Source organism: Oncorhynchus mykiss, chromosome 15 (assembly GCF_057628025.1).
Source record: "Oncorhynchus mykiss isolate SJ-2025 chromosome 15, ASM5762802v1, whole genome shotgun sequence".
NCBI classification, from domain to species: Eukaryota; Metazoa; Chordata; class Actinopteri; order Salmoniformes; family Salmonidae; genus Oncorhynchus; species Oncorhynchus mykiss.
Window position 1 is genome coordinate 18,845,321 of NC_143036.1, and position 14,096 is coordinate 18,859,416.

The 14,096-nt window shown below is 41.8% G+C and overlaps 1 protein-coding gene across 3 annotated transcripts in view; it reads left to right on the forward strand.

The window, feature by feature from the left end:
- The window catches only part of LOC110489727 (melanoma receptor tyrosine-protein kinase), a 51,428-nt gene that overhangs the window by 25,976 nt on the left and 11,356 nt on the right, over window positions 1–14,096 (forward strand). For 2 of the 3 annotated variants that reach the window (XM_021562519.3, XM_090199419.1), the window contains 15 exons: window positions 2,172–2,323; window positions 2,723–2,930; window positions 3,146–3,280; window positions 3,535–3,603; window positions 3,807–3,925; window positions 4,094–4,235; window positions 6,494–6,610; window positions 6,764–6,890; window positions 11,048–11,121; window positions 11,227–11,317; window positions 11,610–11,812; window positions 12,259–12,391; window positions 12,499–12,586; window positions 12,808–12,965; window positions 13,137–13,175. In XM_021562519.3, the coding sequence (XP_021418194.2) occupies window positions 2,172–2,323; window positions 2,723–2,930; window positions 3,146–3,280; window positions 3,535–3,603; window positions 3,807–3,925; window positions 4,094–4,235; window positions 6,494–6,610; window positions 6,764–6,890; window positions 11,048–11,121; window positions 11,227–11,317; window positions 11,610–11,812; window positions 12,259–12,391; window positions 12,499–12,586; window positions 12,808–12,965; window positions 13,137–13,175 (1,855 nt within the window). Of the gene's footprint in view, window positions 1–2,171; window positions 2,324–2,722; window positions 2,931–3,145; window positions 3,281–3,534; window positions 3,604–3,806; window positions 3,926–4,093; window positions 4,236–6,493; window positions 6,611–6,763; window positions 6,891–9,446; window positions 9,757–11,047; window positions 11,122–11,226; window positions 11,318–11,609; window positions 11,813–12,258; window positions 12,392–12,498; window positions 12,587–12,807; window positions 12,966–13,136; window positions 13,176–14,096 lie in introns of those variants that run through there. The other variant, XM_090199420.1, reaches the window with a different exon arrangement.

Sequence of the window (14,096 nt, forward strand, 5' to 3'; positions counted from 1 at the left end):
GAGGGAAGGAGGTTGTTGGCCAAGATCTCGCGATACATGGCCCCATCCATCCTCCCCTCAATACGGTGCAGTCGTCCTGTCCCCTTTGCAGAAAAGCATCCCCAAAGAATGATGTTTCCATCTCCATGCTTCATGGTTGGGATGGTGTTCTTGGTGTTGTACTCATCCTTCTTCTTCCTCCAAACACGGCGAGTGGAGTTTAGACCAAAAAGCTATATTTTTGTCTCATCAGACCACATGACCTCCCATTCCTCCTCTGGATCATCCAGATGGTCATTGGCAAACTTCAGACGGGCCTGGACATGCGCTGGCTTGAGCAGGGGGACCTTGCGTGCGCTGCAGGATTTTAATCCATGACGACGTAGTGTGTTACTAATGGTTCTTTGAGACTGTGGTCCCAGCTCTCTTCAGGTCATTGACCAGGTCCTGCCGTGTAGTTCTGGGCTGATCCCTCACCTTCCTCATGATCATTGATGCCCCACGAGGTGAGATCTTGCATGGTGCCCCAGTCCGAGGGTGATTGACCGTCATCTTGAACTTCTTCCATTTTCTAATAATTGCGCCAACAGTTGTTACCTTCTCACCAAGCTGCTTGCCTAAAGAAAAACTAACAGGTCTGTGAGAGCCAGAATTCTTACTGGTTGGTAGGTGATAAAATACTTATGTCATACAATAAAATGCAAATGAATTACTTAAAAATCATACAATGTCATTTTCTGGATTTTTGTTTTAGATTCTGTCTCTCACAGTTGAAGTGTACCTATGATAAAAACCTGCAAAATCGGCAGTGCAAAAACCTGCAAAATCGGCAGTGTATGAAATACTTGTTCTCCCCACTGTAGCATTAAAACAATTAATCAATCATAATCACTAGTTAACACATGGTTGATGATATCACTAGTTTATCTAGCGTGTCCTGCGTTGCATATAATTGATGCGGTGCGTATCGTTGCGCCAATGTGTACCTAACCATGACCAAAAATGCCTTTCTTAAAATCAATACACAGAAGTATATATTTTTAAACCTGCATATTTAGCTAAAAGAAATCCAGGTTAGCAGGCAATATTAACAAGGTGAAATTGAGTCACTTCTCTTGCGTTCATTGCACGCAGAGTCAGTGTATATGCAACAGTTTGGGCTGCCTAATTTGCCAGAATATTACGTAATTATGACATAACATTGAAGGTTGTGCAAAGTAACAGGAATATTTAGACTAATGGATGCCACCCCTTAGATAAAATACGAAACGGTTCCGTATCTCACTGAAAGAATAAACGTCTTGTTTTTGAGATGATAGTTTCTGAATTCGACCATATTAATGACCTAAGGCTCGTATTTATGTGTGTTATTATGTTATAACTAAGTCTATGATTTGATAGAGCAGTCTGACTGAGCGGTGGTAGGCAGCAGCAGGCTCGTAAGCATTCATTCAAACAGCACTTTAGAGCGTTTTGCCAGCAGCTCTTCGTTGTGCGTCAAGCATTGCGCTGTTTATGACTTCAAACGTCACTCGCTCTGAGACTTGGAGTGGTTGTTCCCCTTGCTCTGCATAGGTAACGCTGCTTCAAGGGTGGCTGTTGTCGTTGTGTTCCTGGTTCGAGCCCAGGGAGGAGCGAGGATAGGGACGGAAGCTATACTGTTACACTGGCAATACTAAAGTGCCTATAAGAACATCCAATAGTCAAAGGTTAATGAAATACAAATGGTATAGAGAGAAATAGTCCTATAATTCCTATAATACCTACAACCTAAAACTTCTTACCTGGGAATATTGAAGACTCATGTTAAAAGGAACCACCAGCTTTCATATGTTCTCATGTTCTGAGCAAGGAACTTAAACGTTAGCTTTCTTACATGGCACATATTGTACTTTTACTTTCTTCTCCAACACTTTGTTTTTGCATTATTTAAACCAAATTGAACATGTTTCATTATTTATTTGAGGCTAAAATGATTTTATTGATGTATTATATTAAGTTAAAATAAGTGTTCATTCAGGATTGTTGTAATTGTCATTATTACAACAACAAAAAAACAAAAAAAATAGTCATAATCGGTATCGGCCTTTTTTGGTCCTCCAATAATCGGTACTTGTATCAGCGTTAAAAAATCATAATCGGTCGACCTCTATTCCATAGTGACACTTTTCCTCTCTGTCTTCTGGTTTCAGTGTGTCAGGGGATCAGCAACAGGCTGACGCTGCTGGCGACTGTAGACGACCACTACAACAACCTTGTGAAGATGTACAGCAACTGTACCGTGGTCCTGGAGAACCTAGAGCTCACCTACATCCAGGACTACCACGACCTCTCCTTCCTCAAGGTGAGGAGATGGAGGGTTCGATTCCTATACATTGTTTGCAGTGGCTTCCTACCTATCCACCTTTCCTATGTCCTATAGTTCCTCGCCCTCTCTCTGATCTAAAATGACCCGAGAGAAAATAGTGTTGCAGCCATTTCATTACTTTTCTTGCCGTGGCTTCTAGCTCCTAGTTGAATGCACTGGCTGTAAGTAACTATGGATAGGAGTCTGCTAAATGACTCAACGTCAATGTAGGTGTAATAGTCAGAATAAAGCTTTTCTATCCTTTATGACTTCACTACCACCAACTGAACAATGATTGTATTGCAAGGTTAACGTAGTCAAGAGTAGGTTGCATGACCACCAGACCAAACTCTGGCACGTTCCGCACTTCTATCCATTTCTATGTTCTCCCTCCAGTCCATTCAGGAGGTTGGAGGATACGTTCTGATCGCCCTCAATAAGGCAGCCAGCATCCCTCTCGAAAACCTGCGTCTTATCCGAGGACACTCCCTCTTCCTTGACAAGTATGCCCTGACTGTAACATCCAATTACGAGAAGAATCACTCCTCTGTGACCCTCAACTACACCCGGGGCCTGAGGGAGCTGAAGCTGAGTGGACTGACAGGTTAGTGGGTGACTGGGAGGTCCATTTCAGTGACTGTATCCTGGATTCTGTCCACACCTGAGTGGGTCAAATACATTATGTAATGTTATTTAAAATACTTTGAAGTATTTGTGGTGTGCTTGATTTAGCTTGGGAGTTAGAATTTTTGGGTCTATGCCATTGGTTCCATTACACAGGCCAGACAACATATCTATGTGTCCTTCTATTTTGCACAGAGATTCTCAATGGAGGTGTGAAAATTGCCCACAATCCTTTGCTGTGTAATGTGGAAACCATCCAGTGGTGGGACATGGTAAATAAGGCCATAAACCATAGTATGCACTTCAAACTGGAGAGCTATGGCCGTTACTGTAAGTATGCTAGATTCATTAACACTTAGTATAGTAATGAATCCTTCTCTGCTTTGTGTTCAGTGGAATCATTTTGGCGTTGTTGTTTTTCATTTGATTAACCAGCACAACTATTATGATTATTCCATATGACACAGCTTTCGGGTTTGTGATTTACAACCAAACTTGCATGGCCAGGTTTAACCATGTGTAACACCAGTATTCTATGAATGACATCATTCAGATGTTAAGCAGGGTTTTTCCTCACCTTACAGGTGACAAGTGTGATCCGGGATGCTACAATGGATCATGCTGGACCTCAGGACTGGAGAACTGTCAAACCTGTAAGGAGCCATTCTTCTCTCCCCGAAATTAGTAGTGATACAAAAACATCACGTGCTATTTCTCTTTCATGATATTGGTAGAAACTTTTGTTCATGTTGAAAGTATTTTGTTGGTTGCTCGTTTTCTCACACAGACCCTTGCACTTGGTGATGGGTGTGTTTTGCTGACTGGTCCTCTCTTTCCAACTCCCATCTCTCCTCAGTTACCAAGCTGACGTGTGCAGAGCAGTGCTCTGGAAGGTGTAGGGGTCCTAAACCCAGTGACTGCTGTAACGAACACTGTGCTGCAGGCTGCACCGGCCCTAGGCCTACAGAGTGTCTGGTGAGAGACTCTTCTGACTTCAATGAATTCATAACTTACAAAAGTTATAATCAGATAGGAAACACATTTAAAAAGACAACAGGCAGACCCACTCCTGGGCTGCTCCAGATATCGTTGCCGATATTGCACACTCATTGTGATCGTAGTCTTTCATTCTTGTATTCAAAGGCTTGTAGAGACTTCCAGGATGATGGCACATGTAAGGATGCCTGCCCCCCTACCATGCTCTACAATCCCAACACCCACCAGTTGGCTTCCAACCCTAACGCCAAGTACACGTTCGGGGCCACTTGTGTGAAGGACTGCCCACGTAAGGTCATCTACATTATCAAAGGGTTAATAAAGATGGGGTCTGCTCATAACTTTACTTAATGGCCAGACAAACATCTGTTCTACACCATACATGTATGTCTGGTAGAATTGGGAATTGTGCTCTATTTGTTTCTTTCATACAGTTGAAGTCAGAAGTTTACATACACTTAGGTTGGAGTCATTAAAACTCGTTTTTCAACCACTCCACAAATTTCTTGTTAACAAACTATAATTTTGGCAAGTCAGTTAGGATATCTACTTTGTGCATGACACAAGTAATTTTTTCAACAATTTTTTACAGACAGATTATTTCACTTATAATTCACTGTATCACAATTCCAGTGGGTTAGAAATTTACATACACTAAGTTTTCTGTGCCTTGAAACAGCTTGGAAAATTCCAGAAAATGATGTCATGGCTTTAGAAGCTTCTGATTGACTCAAATTATGTCAATTAGCCTATTGGAGGTGTAACTGTGGATGTATTTCAAGGCCTACCTTCACACTCAGTGTCTCTTTGCTTGACATCATGGGAAAATCAAAATAAATCAGCCAAGACCTCAGAAAAAAATAATTGTAGACGTCCACAAGTCTGGTTCTGTCACGACTTCCGCCGAAGTCGGCCCCTCTCCTTGCTCGGACGCGTTCGACGTCACCGGCCTTCTAGCCATGGCTGATCCACTTTTAATTTTCCTTTTGTTTTGTCTTTGTTTTACACACCTGGTTTCAATTCCCCAATTACATGTTCATTATTTAACCATCTGTTTTCCCCATGGTTTTTGTGCGTGTTTGTTTGTTGTTGAGTGGTCAGTAGTTCTGAGAGCTGGTGTGTTTCCCAGCATGGAATATATTGTTGGTTTACTGTCGAGTAAAGTTTTTACTCAGTTCTGTGTCCTGTGCCTGACTTCGTCCGACCCGTTACACACTGACTCTTGACAGGTTCATCCTTGGGAGCAATTTCCAAACGCTGAAGGTACCACGTTCATCTGTACAAACAATAATATGCAAGTATAAACACCATGGGACCACACAGCCGTCATACAGCTCAGGAAGGAGACGCGTTCTGCCTCCTAGAGATGAACGTACTTTGGTGCGAAAAGTGCAAATCAATCCCAGAACAACAGCAAAGAACCTTGTGAAGATGCTGGAGGAAACAGGTACAAAAGTATCTATATCCACAGTAAAACGAGTCCTATAATCAACATAACTTGAAAGGCCATTCAGCAAGGAAGAAGCCACTACTCCAAAACCGCCATAAAAAAGCCAGACTACGGTTTGCAACTGCTCATGGGGACAAAGATTGTACTTTTTGGAGAAATGTCCTCTGGTCTAATGAAACAAAATTAGAACTGTTTGGCCATAATGACCATCATTATGTTTGGAGTAAAAAGGGGGAGGCTTGCAAGCAAGAGAAAACCATCCCAACCGTGAAGCACAGGGGTGGCAGTATCATGTTGTGGGGGTGCTTTGCTGCAGGAGGGACTGCTGCACTTCACAAAATAGATGGCATCATGAAAGAAAAACTATGTGGATATATTGAAGCAACATCTCAAGACATCAGTCAGGAAGTTAAAGCTTGGTCGCAAATGGGTCTTCCAAATGGACAATGACCCCAAGCATACTTCCAAAGTTGTGGCAAAATGGCTTAAGGACAACAAAGTCAAGGTATTGGAGTGGCCATCAGAAAGCCCTGACCTCAATCCTATAGAACATTTTTGGGCAGAACTGAAAAAGTGTGTGCGAGCAAGGAGGCCTACAAACCTGACTCAGTTACTCCAGCTCTGTCAGGAGGAATGGGCCAAAATTCACCCAACTTATTGTTGGAAGCATGCGGAAGGCTACCCAAACAGTTTGACCCAAGTTGAACAATTTAAAGCAATGCTACCAAATACTAATTGACTGTATGTAAACTTTTGACCCACTGGGAATGTGATGAAAGAAATAAAAGCTGAAATAAATCACTCCACTATTATTCTGACATTTCACATTCTTAAAATAAAGTGGTGATCCTAACTGACAGGGACAGGGAAATTTTACTAGGATTAATTGTCAGGAATTGTGAAGAACTGAGTTTAAATGTATTTGGCTAAGGTGCATGTAAACTTCCGACTTCAACCTTATCTATTGTTTCTTTCAGAATGTTTCACCTCAGTGAATACGCCCCCGCCGCTATACTTACATGGTGAAGAGACTTTTGCCTATAATTGTCTGGATTGGTGAAGGTGACCCCTGACCTGTGATTGGTTGTTTATTATAGATAATTATGTGGTGACGGACCACGGGGCGTGTGTCAGAACATGCAGCGGCAACACACACGAGGTGGAGGAGAATGGTGTCAGGAGGTGCAAGAAGTGTGACGGAATCTGTCCGAAAGGTAAAATATTGAAAATGTAACTCTTTGTCTGTGGTAGGCTAGTCAACATAAATGTACTTTATTTAAAAATTTGCTCGCTGTGTCATTTCTTAACCTCATAATGCTGCATTGGATCGTCAATGGTTTGAATGTTTTTGTGTTATTCTCATCTAGTTTGCGATGGACTTGGAATGGGGCTGCTTACTAAAGTGTTGTCAATCAACGCGTCTAACATTGATTCTTTCAAAAACTGCACCAAAATCAATGGAGCTGTTTCAATTATGCAGACATCTTTGGATGGGTAAGGATTAACAATCACATTGTACGGTGTCCATGGGCTGTCCTAATATGTACACCGTAACAGTGAAATACAATGCAATTTGCTCTGTGTTCATTCAAATTATTTTGAATAAACTTAAATGACTGTGTTTTGAACTACTGCCTCTGACATACAGTACCAGTCAACAGTTGACACACCACCTCATTCCAGGGTTTTTCTTTATTTTTACTATTTTCTACATTGTAGAATAATAGTGAAGACATCAAAGCTAGGAAATAACATATGGAATGATGTGTTAAACAAATCAAAATATATTTTAGATTCTTCAAAGTAGCCACCCCTTGCCTTGATGACAGCTTTGCACACTCTTGGCATTCTCTCAACCAACTTCATGAGGTAGTCACCTGGAATGCATTTAAATTAACAAGTGTGCCTTCTTAAATTAATTTGTGGAATTTATTTCCTTAATGCGTTTGAGCCAATTAGTTGTGTTGTGACAAGGTAAGGGTGGTATACAGAGGATAGCCCTGTTTGATAAAAGACCAAGTCCATATTATGTCAAGAACAGTTCAAATAAGCAAAGAGAAAGGACAGTCCATCATTACTTTAAGACATGAAGATCAGTCAATCCAGAACATTTCAAGAAGTGCAGTCACAAAAACCATCAAGCGCTATGTTGAAACTGGCTCTCATGAGGACCGCCACAGGAACGGAAGACCCCGAGTTACCTCTGCTGCAGAGGATGAGTTCATTAGAGTTACCAGACTCAGAAATTGCAGCCCAAATAAATGTTTCACAGAGTTTAAGTAACAGTCACATCTCAACATCAACTGTTCAGAGGAGACTGTGTGAAGCAGGCCTTCATGGTCAAATTGCTGCAAAGAAACCACTACTAAAGGACACCAATAAGTAGAAGAGACTTGCTTGGACCAAGAAACACAAGTAATGAGCATTAGACCGGTGGAAATCTGCCCTTTGGTCTGATGAGTCCAAATTAGAGATTTTTGGTTCCAACCACCGTGTCTTTGTGAGATGCAGAGTAGGTGAATGGATGATCTCTGCGTGTGTGGTTCCCACCGTGAAGCATGGAGGTGGTGGTGTGCGGGTGCTCTGCTGGTGACACTGTCCGTGATTTATTTAGAATTCAAGGCACACTTAACCAGCGCTGCTACCACAGCATTCTGCAGCGATACGCCATCCCATCTGGTTTGCGCTTAGTGGAACTAAGCCCATCTGTGTAGGGGCTATTTGACCAAGAAGGAGAGTGATGGAGTGCTGCATCAGATGACCTGGCCTCCACAATCACCCGACCTCAACCCAATTGAGATGGTTTGGGATGAGTTGGACTGCAGAGTGAAGGAAAATCAGCACACAAGTGCTCAGCATATGTGGAACTCCTTCAAGACTGTAGGAAAAGCATTCCACGTGAAGCTGGTTGAGAGAATGCCAAGAGTGTGCAAAGCTGCCAAGAGTGTGCAAAGCTGTCAAGGCAAAGGGTGACTACTTAAAACAATTTTTTGGTTACTACATGATTCCATGTGTGTTATTTCATAGTTTTGACGTCTTCAGTATTATTCTACAACGTTGAAAATAGTAAAAAAAATAAAGATAAACCCTTGAATGAGTAGGTGTTTCCAAAGTTTTGACTGTACTTTATGTACAGTGCAGTAAAGTATACAGACCCCTTTTTCCAGAAATACCGTATTTACATAAGTATTCAGACCCTTTGTTATGAGACTCAAAAAATTGAGCTCAGGTGCATCCGGGTTTCCATTGATCATCCTTGAGATGTTTCTACAACTTGATTGGAGTCCACCTGTGGCCCAGCCAGAGCCCGAACATCTCTGGAGAGACCTGAAAATAGCTGTGCAGCGATGCTCCCCATCCAACCTGACAGAGCTCTTAAGGCTAGGGACAGCATCCTGAATTTCCAGATGACTGGCGTGCCCAAAGTAAACTGCCTGTTACTCAGGCCCAGAAGCTAGGATATGCATATGCATTAGATAGAAAACACTCTAAAGTTTCTAAAACTGTTAAAATAATGTCCGTGAGTATAACAGAACTGATATGGCAGGCGAAAAACTGAGGTCACAGGCCTTTTCAATACTAGCCTATGGGATATACAAAGAAAAGGTGTCAGTCTTTAGAAAGGGTTTCAGGCTTGTTTCTTGAAAAATTAACAAGTGGTTGTAGGTTATCCAAGGTGTTCTCATCAGGACAGGGAGACTTTTGGCGCGCGTGAAGGAGGGCGCGATCTTCGTTATTTTCCTTTTCTATTGAACACCGTTCTTTCCGTCTGAAATATTATCGTTTATTTACATATTAGGGTGGCTGAGGATTGATTACAAATATTGTTTGACTTGTTTTGGATGAAGTTTACCGGTATCTTTTTGGATTCCTTTGTATGCATGTTGAAGGACTTTACCGAACAAAAGGAGCATTCATTGTGTAGCTGGAACCCTTGGGATTGCAAAGAGAAGAAGATCTTCAAAGGCAAGTGATTTATTTTATTACTATTTGTGATTTTTGTGAAGCCGGTGCTGGTTGAAAAAGTATTTTGATGTGGGTCCTCAGATAATCGCATGGTATGCTTTCGCCGTAAAGCCTTTTTGAAATCTGACTGGTTGGATTAACAAGAAGTTAAGCTTTTAAATGATGTAAGACACTTGTATGTTCATGAATGTTTAATATTACAATTTTGTCATTTGAATTTGGCGCACTCCAGCTTCACCGGATGTTATCCCTAAGAGGTTTTTAAGAGGATCTGCAGCGAAGAATGGGAGAAACTCCCCAAATACAGGTGTGGCAAGATTATAATGTCATAACCAAAAAGACTTGAGGCTGTAATCGCTGCATAAGCTGCTTCAACAAAGTACTGAAAAAAAGGGTAGGAATACTTATGTAAACGCAATATTTCCAGAATTTTTTTTCTACATTTGCAAAAAATCAAAACCTGTTTTTTGCTTCGTCATTATAGGGTATTTTGTGTAGATTGAGATTATTATTATAACTATTTTAGAATAAGGCTGTAACATAAAATGTGGAAAAGGTCAAGGGGGTCTGAATTCACTGTATAGACGTGTGTATAATATTCACTAGTGTTCGAAAGTTTGGGGTCACTTAATTGTCCTTGTTTTTGAAAGAAAAGCATTTTTTGGTCCATTAAAATAACAAATTGATCAGAAATACAGTGTAGACATTGTTAACGTTGTAAAATTACTATTGCAGCTGGAAACTTAAAAAATAATGGAATATCTACATAGGCGTACAGAATCCCATTATCAGCAACCATCACTCCTGTGTTCCAATGGCACATTGTGTTAGCTAATCTAAGTTAGGCAGAGTTCCTTTGTCCAGTGTCTGTTCTTTTGCCCATCTTTTCCTTTTATTGTCCAATCTGAGATATGTATTTTTCTTTGCAACTCTGCCTAGAAGGCTAGCACTCGCCTCTTCACTGTTGACATTGACTGGTGTTTTGCGGGTACTACTTAATGAAGATGCCAGTTGAGGACTTGAGGTGTCTGGTTCTCAAACTAGACACTAATGTACTTGTCCTCTTGCTCAGTTGTGCACCGGGGCCTCCCACTCCTCTTTCTATTCTGGTTAGAGACAGTTTGCGATGTTCTGTGAAGGGAGTAGTACGCAGCTTTGTACGAGATCTTCAGTTTCTTGGCAATTTCTCGCATGAAATAGACTTAATTTCTCAGAACGAGAATAGACTGACAAGTTTGGTTTTGTTTCTGGCCATTTTGAGCCTGTAATCAAACCCACAAATGCTGATGCTCCAGATACTCAACCAGTCTAAAGGACAGTTTTATTGCTTCCTATCAGCACAACAGTTTTCAGCTGTGCTAACAATTGCAAACAGGTTTTCTAATGATCAATTAGCCTTTTAAAATTATAAACTTGGATTAGCTAACACACCATGCCATTGGAACACAGGAGTGATGGTTGCTGATAATGGGCCTCTGTACACCTATGTAGATATTCCATAAAAAAATCAGCCGTTTCCAGCTACAATAGTCATTTACAACATTAACAATGTCTATACTGTATTTCTGATCAATTTGATGTTATTTTAAATGGACAAAATGGTTTTCTTTAAAAAACAAGGACATTTTTAAGTGACCCCGCACTTTTTTAACGGGAGTATGTGCCTTTGCAATTGCTTCTCTCAGTGATAGGTACACATCAACACCAAAAATGGACCCCGCCAAACTGGAATATTTCAAGACTGTGAAGGAAATTTCAGGTAGAACAGTTTTTTAACTTATGTTCAATTGTTTTGTAATTCATCCAAGGGTAACAAAAGCCAAGACGATGCTTGATTACATTTATATTTGTTATTTTCCTAAAGGGTTTTTGCTGATACAAGCTTGGCCCGAGCACCTCAACTCTCTCAGTCCATTTGAAAACCTAGAGATTATCAGAGGAAGGACCAAACAGTTGTAAGTGTATCTCTGTCCTACACTGCGGTGATGTTCAATATGTCTGCTTCAGAAGGTGCTGTATGATACCTCTGCTATTTGTCATACCTATGAAACTAGGTTTTTGAAAATTGTTTCAAATGGAGTTTTGGTTCATGATTGATAGCAAAAACTCAGTAGCCTAGAAGATAAAACGTGAGCTGGCTTGAGAGGTTCCCTGCTGTATATTTCATTGTTTAATGATATGTTTGGGCTAGCTAGAGTAGCAGTAAGCTAACCTAGTAAACTATCATGACCTTTTCTTTTCCCCTAGTGGTCAGGTGAGTTTCGCTGCCCTCAACTTGGCCCATCTGAAGTATCTAGGCCTCCGCTCCCTGCGAGAGATTAGCGATGGCAATGTTGTGGTGAAGAACAACCCCCAGCTCTGCTACACCAACGGAGACCACTGGAAGAGCCTGTTTAGATTGGGCAAACAGTCCTCAACAGTGGGCAACAACGTCAACATCAGCACCTGTGGTAAGCAAGGACAAGGATAAAGTATGAATTCTGATCAATGCCTTTATACAAACACTGCTTTTTGAGAAATGGTTACAATGGCCAAATGCTAATTCATCCCAGTTAGTAACTGTGTCAAAAACAGCTCTATTCCCATTGGTCACTGGTACTTGATTGGGTCCAAGCGATGAGGCAGTGACTCCACCTCCACCCTCTGGGTTCTATCGATTTTTAGCACTATTGCGTACACCTATCCTACAAAGGAGGCTACTGAGGGGAGGACGGCTCATAATAATGGCTGGAACAGAGCGAATGGAATTTGATACCATTCAGCTCCAGCCAATTAAGGTGCCACCAACCTCCTGTGCTACCCTATCCTTTCACATCTACCCTAGGGTCTATGGGGGGGGGGGGGGGGGGGGTTGTTTCTGGATGGGGCCTATAGTCTTCCTCTCTCTTCCCTACAGCCAAGCTAAACAGTACCTGTGATGAGATGTGCACTGACGAGGGTTGCTGGGGGCCCGGCCCCACCATGTGTTTTACATGCCTGTATTACACCCGTAGGGGGCGCTGTGTACGGGCCTGTCACCTACTGGAGGGGTGAGCTAGCCCAGAGGCAAACTATTGATACTTCTCATATGTCAAATATATCTACTGTAGGCTTGTGCTGTGTTAATGTTTTAACAGTTTTCCCCTCGCCTCTTCAGGGTGCCACGAGAGTATGTACTGAATAACAGGTGTCTAGAATGTGACCCAGAGTGTATGGTGAATGGACCACAAAGCTGCTTTGGACCAGTACGCTACTTTCACTTCAAATCCATCTCAATTGTCTCATCTAAAATGATCTTGACATTCTGACGTGATATTGAGTTACATAACAAATTCAGAGAATTAGACTAATTCTGTGTGGCTTGGGAAATGTGGCATAGCCAGTGGTTTTACTCAAGACAAGTGATTATTTCAGTGAAGATCAACAATTCTGGAAACCTCTGACCCTCCTCTCTCGCCCTCTGAAGGGCCCTGACAAATGTTTGGCGTGCGCTCACGTCAAAGATGGCCCCCACTGTGTATATCAGTGCCCACACGGCGTTCTCGGGGACGGGGATAGGCACATCTGGAAATACACCGACAAGAAGCGAGAATGTCAGCTGTGCCATGAGAACTGCACCCAGGGGTAAGGCATAGGTTACCCATCTATTACCCATCTATTTCTAACTCTTTGTTGTAAAGCCAATGTCAGCCTATTTTGAATGAATGTCTGTTGATAGACCATGAACATTTTACCATGGTCAAGACTGTGTGAAGTAGTCTCCTGACCATAGTATCCCCTCCTTCCTGTCTGCAGATGCTCTGGACCTGGACTGAGTGGCTGCAGCACCAGAGGGTGAGTGAGGATCATCTTGGTTCCAGATCTGTTTGTGCTGTTTAACATGACAAAGACTATAGTAGTTATTTCTTTAACTAGGCAAGTCAGTGAAGAACAAAGTATTATTTACAATGACGGCCTACCAAAGGGCAAAAGCCCTCCTGCAGAGACAGAGGCTGGGATATATGACACACACACACACCATGACAAGAGACAACACTACATAAAGACCTAAGACCTATATAGCAAGGCAACAACACAACATGGTAGCAGCACAAAACATGGTACAAACATTAATGGGCACAGACAACAGCACAAAGGGCAAGAAGGTAAAGACAACAATACATCACGCAAAGCAGCCACAAATGTCCATTAGTCTATGAAGTGAAGAGATTGAGATGAAACTGTCCAGTTTGATTGTTTGTTGCAGCTCATTCCAGTCACTAGCTGCAGCGAACTGAAAAGATGAGCGACCCAGGGATGTGTGTGCTTTGGGGACCCTTTAACAGAATGTGACTGGCAGAACGGGTGTTATATGTGGAGGATGAGGGCTGCAGTAGATACAGTTGAAGTCGGAAGTTTACATACACCTTAGCCAAATACATTTCAACTCAGTTTCACAATTCCTGACATTTAATCCTATTAAAAATTCCCTTTTAGGTCAGTTAGGAACACCCACTGTATTTTAAGAATGTGAAATGTCAGAATAATAGGAGTGATTTATTTCAGCTTTTATTTCTTTCATCACATTCCCAGTGGGTCAGAAGTTTACATGCACTCAATTAGTATTTGGTAGCATTGCTTTTAAATTGTTTAACTTGGGTCAAATGTTTTGGGTAGCCTTCCACAAGCTTCCCACAATAAGTTGGGTGAATTTTGGCCCATTCCTCCTGACAGAGCTGGTGTAACTGAGTCAGGTTTGTAGGCCTTCTTGCTCGC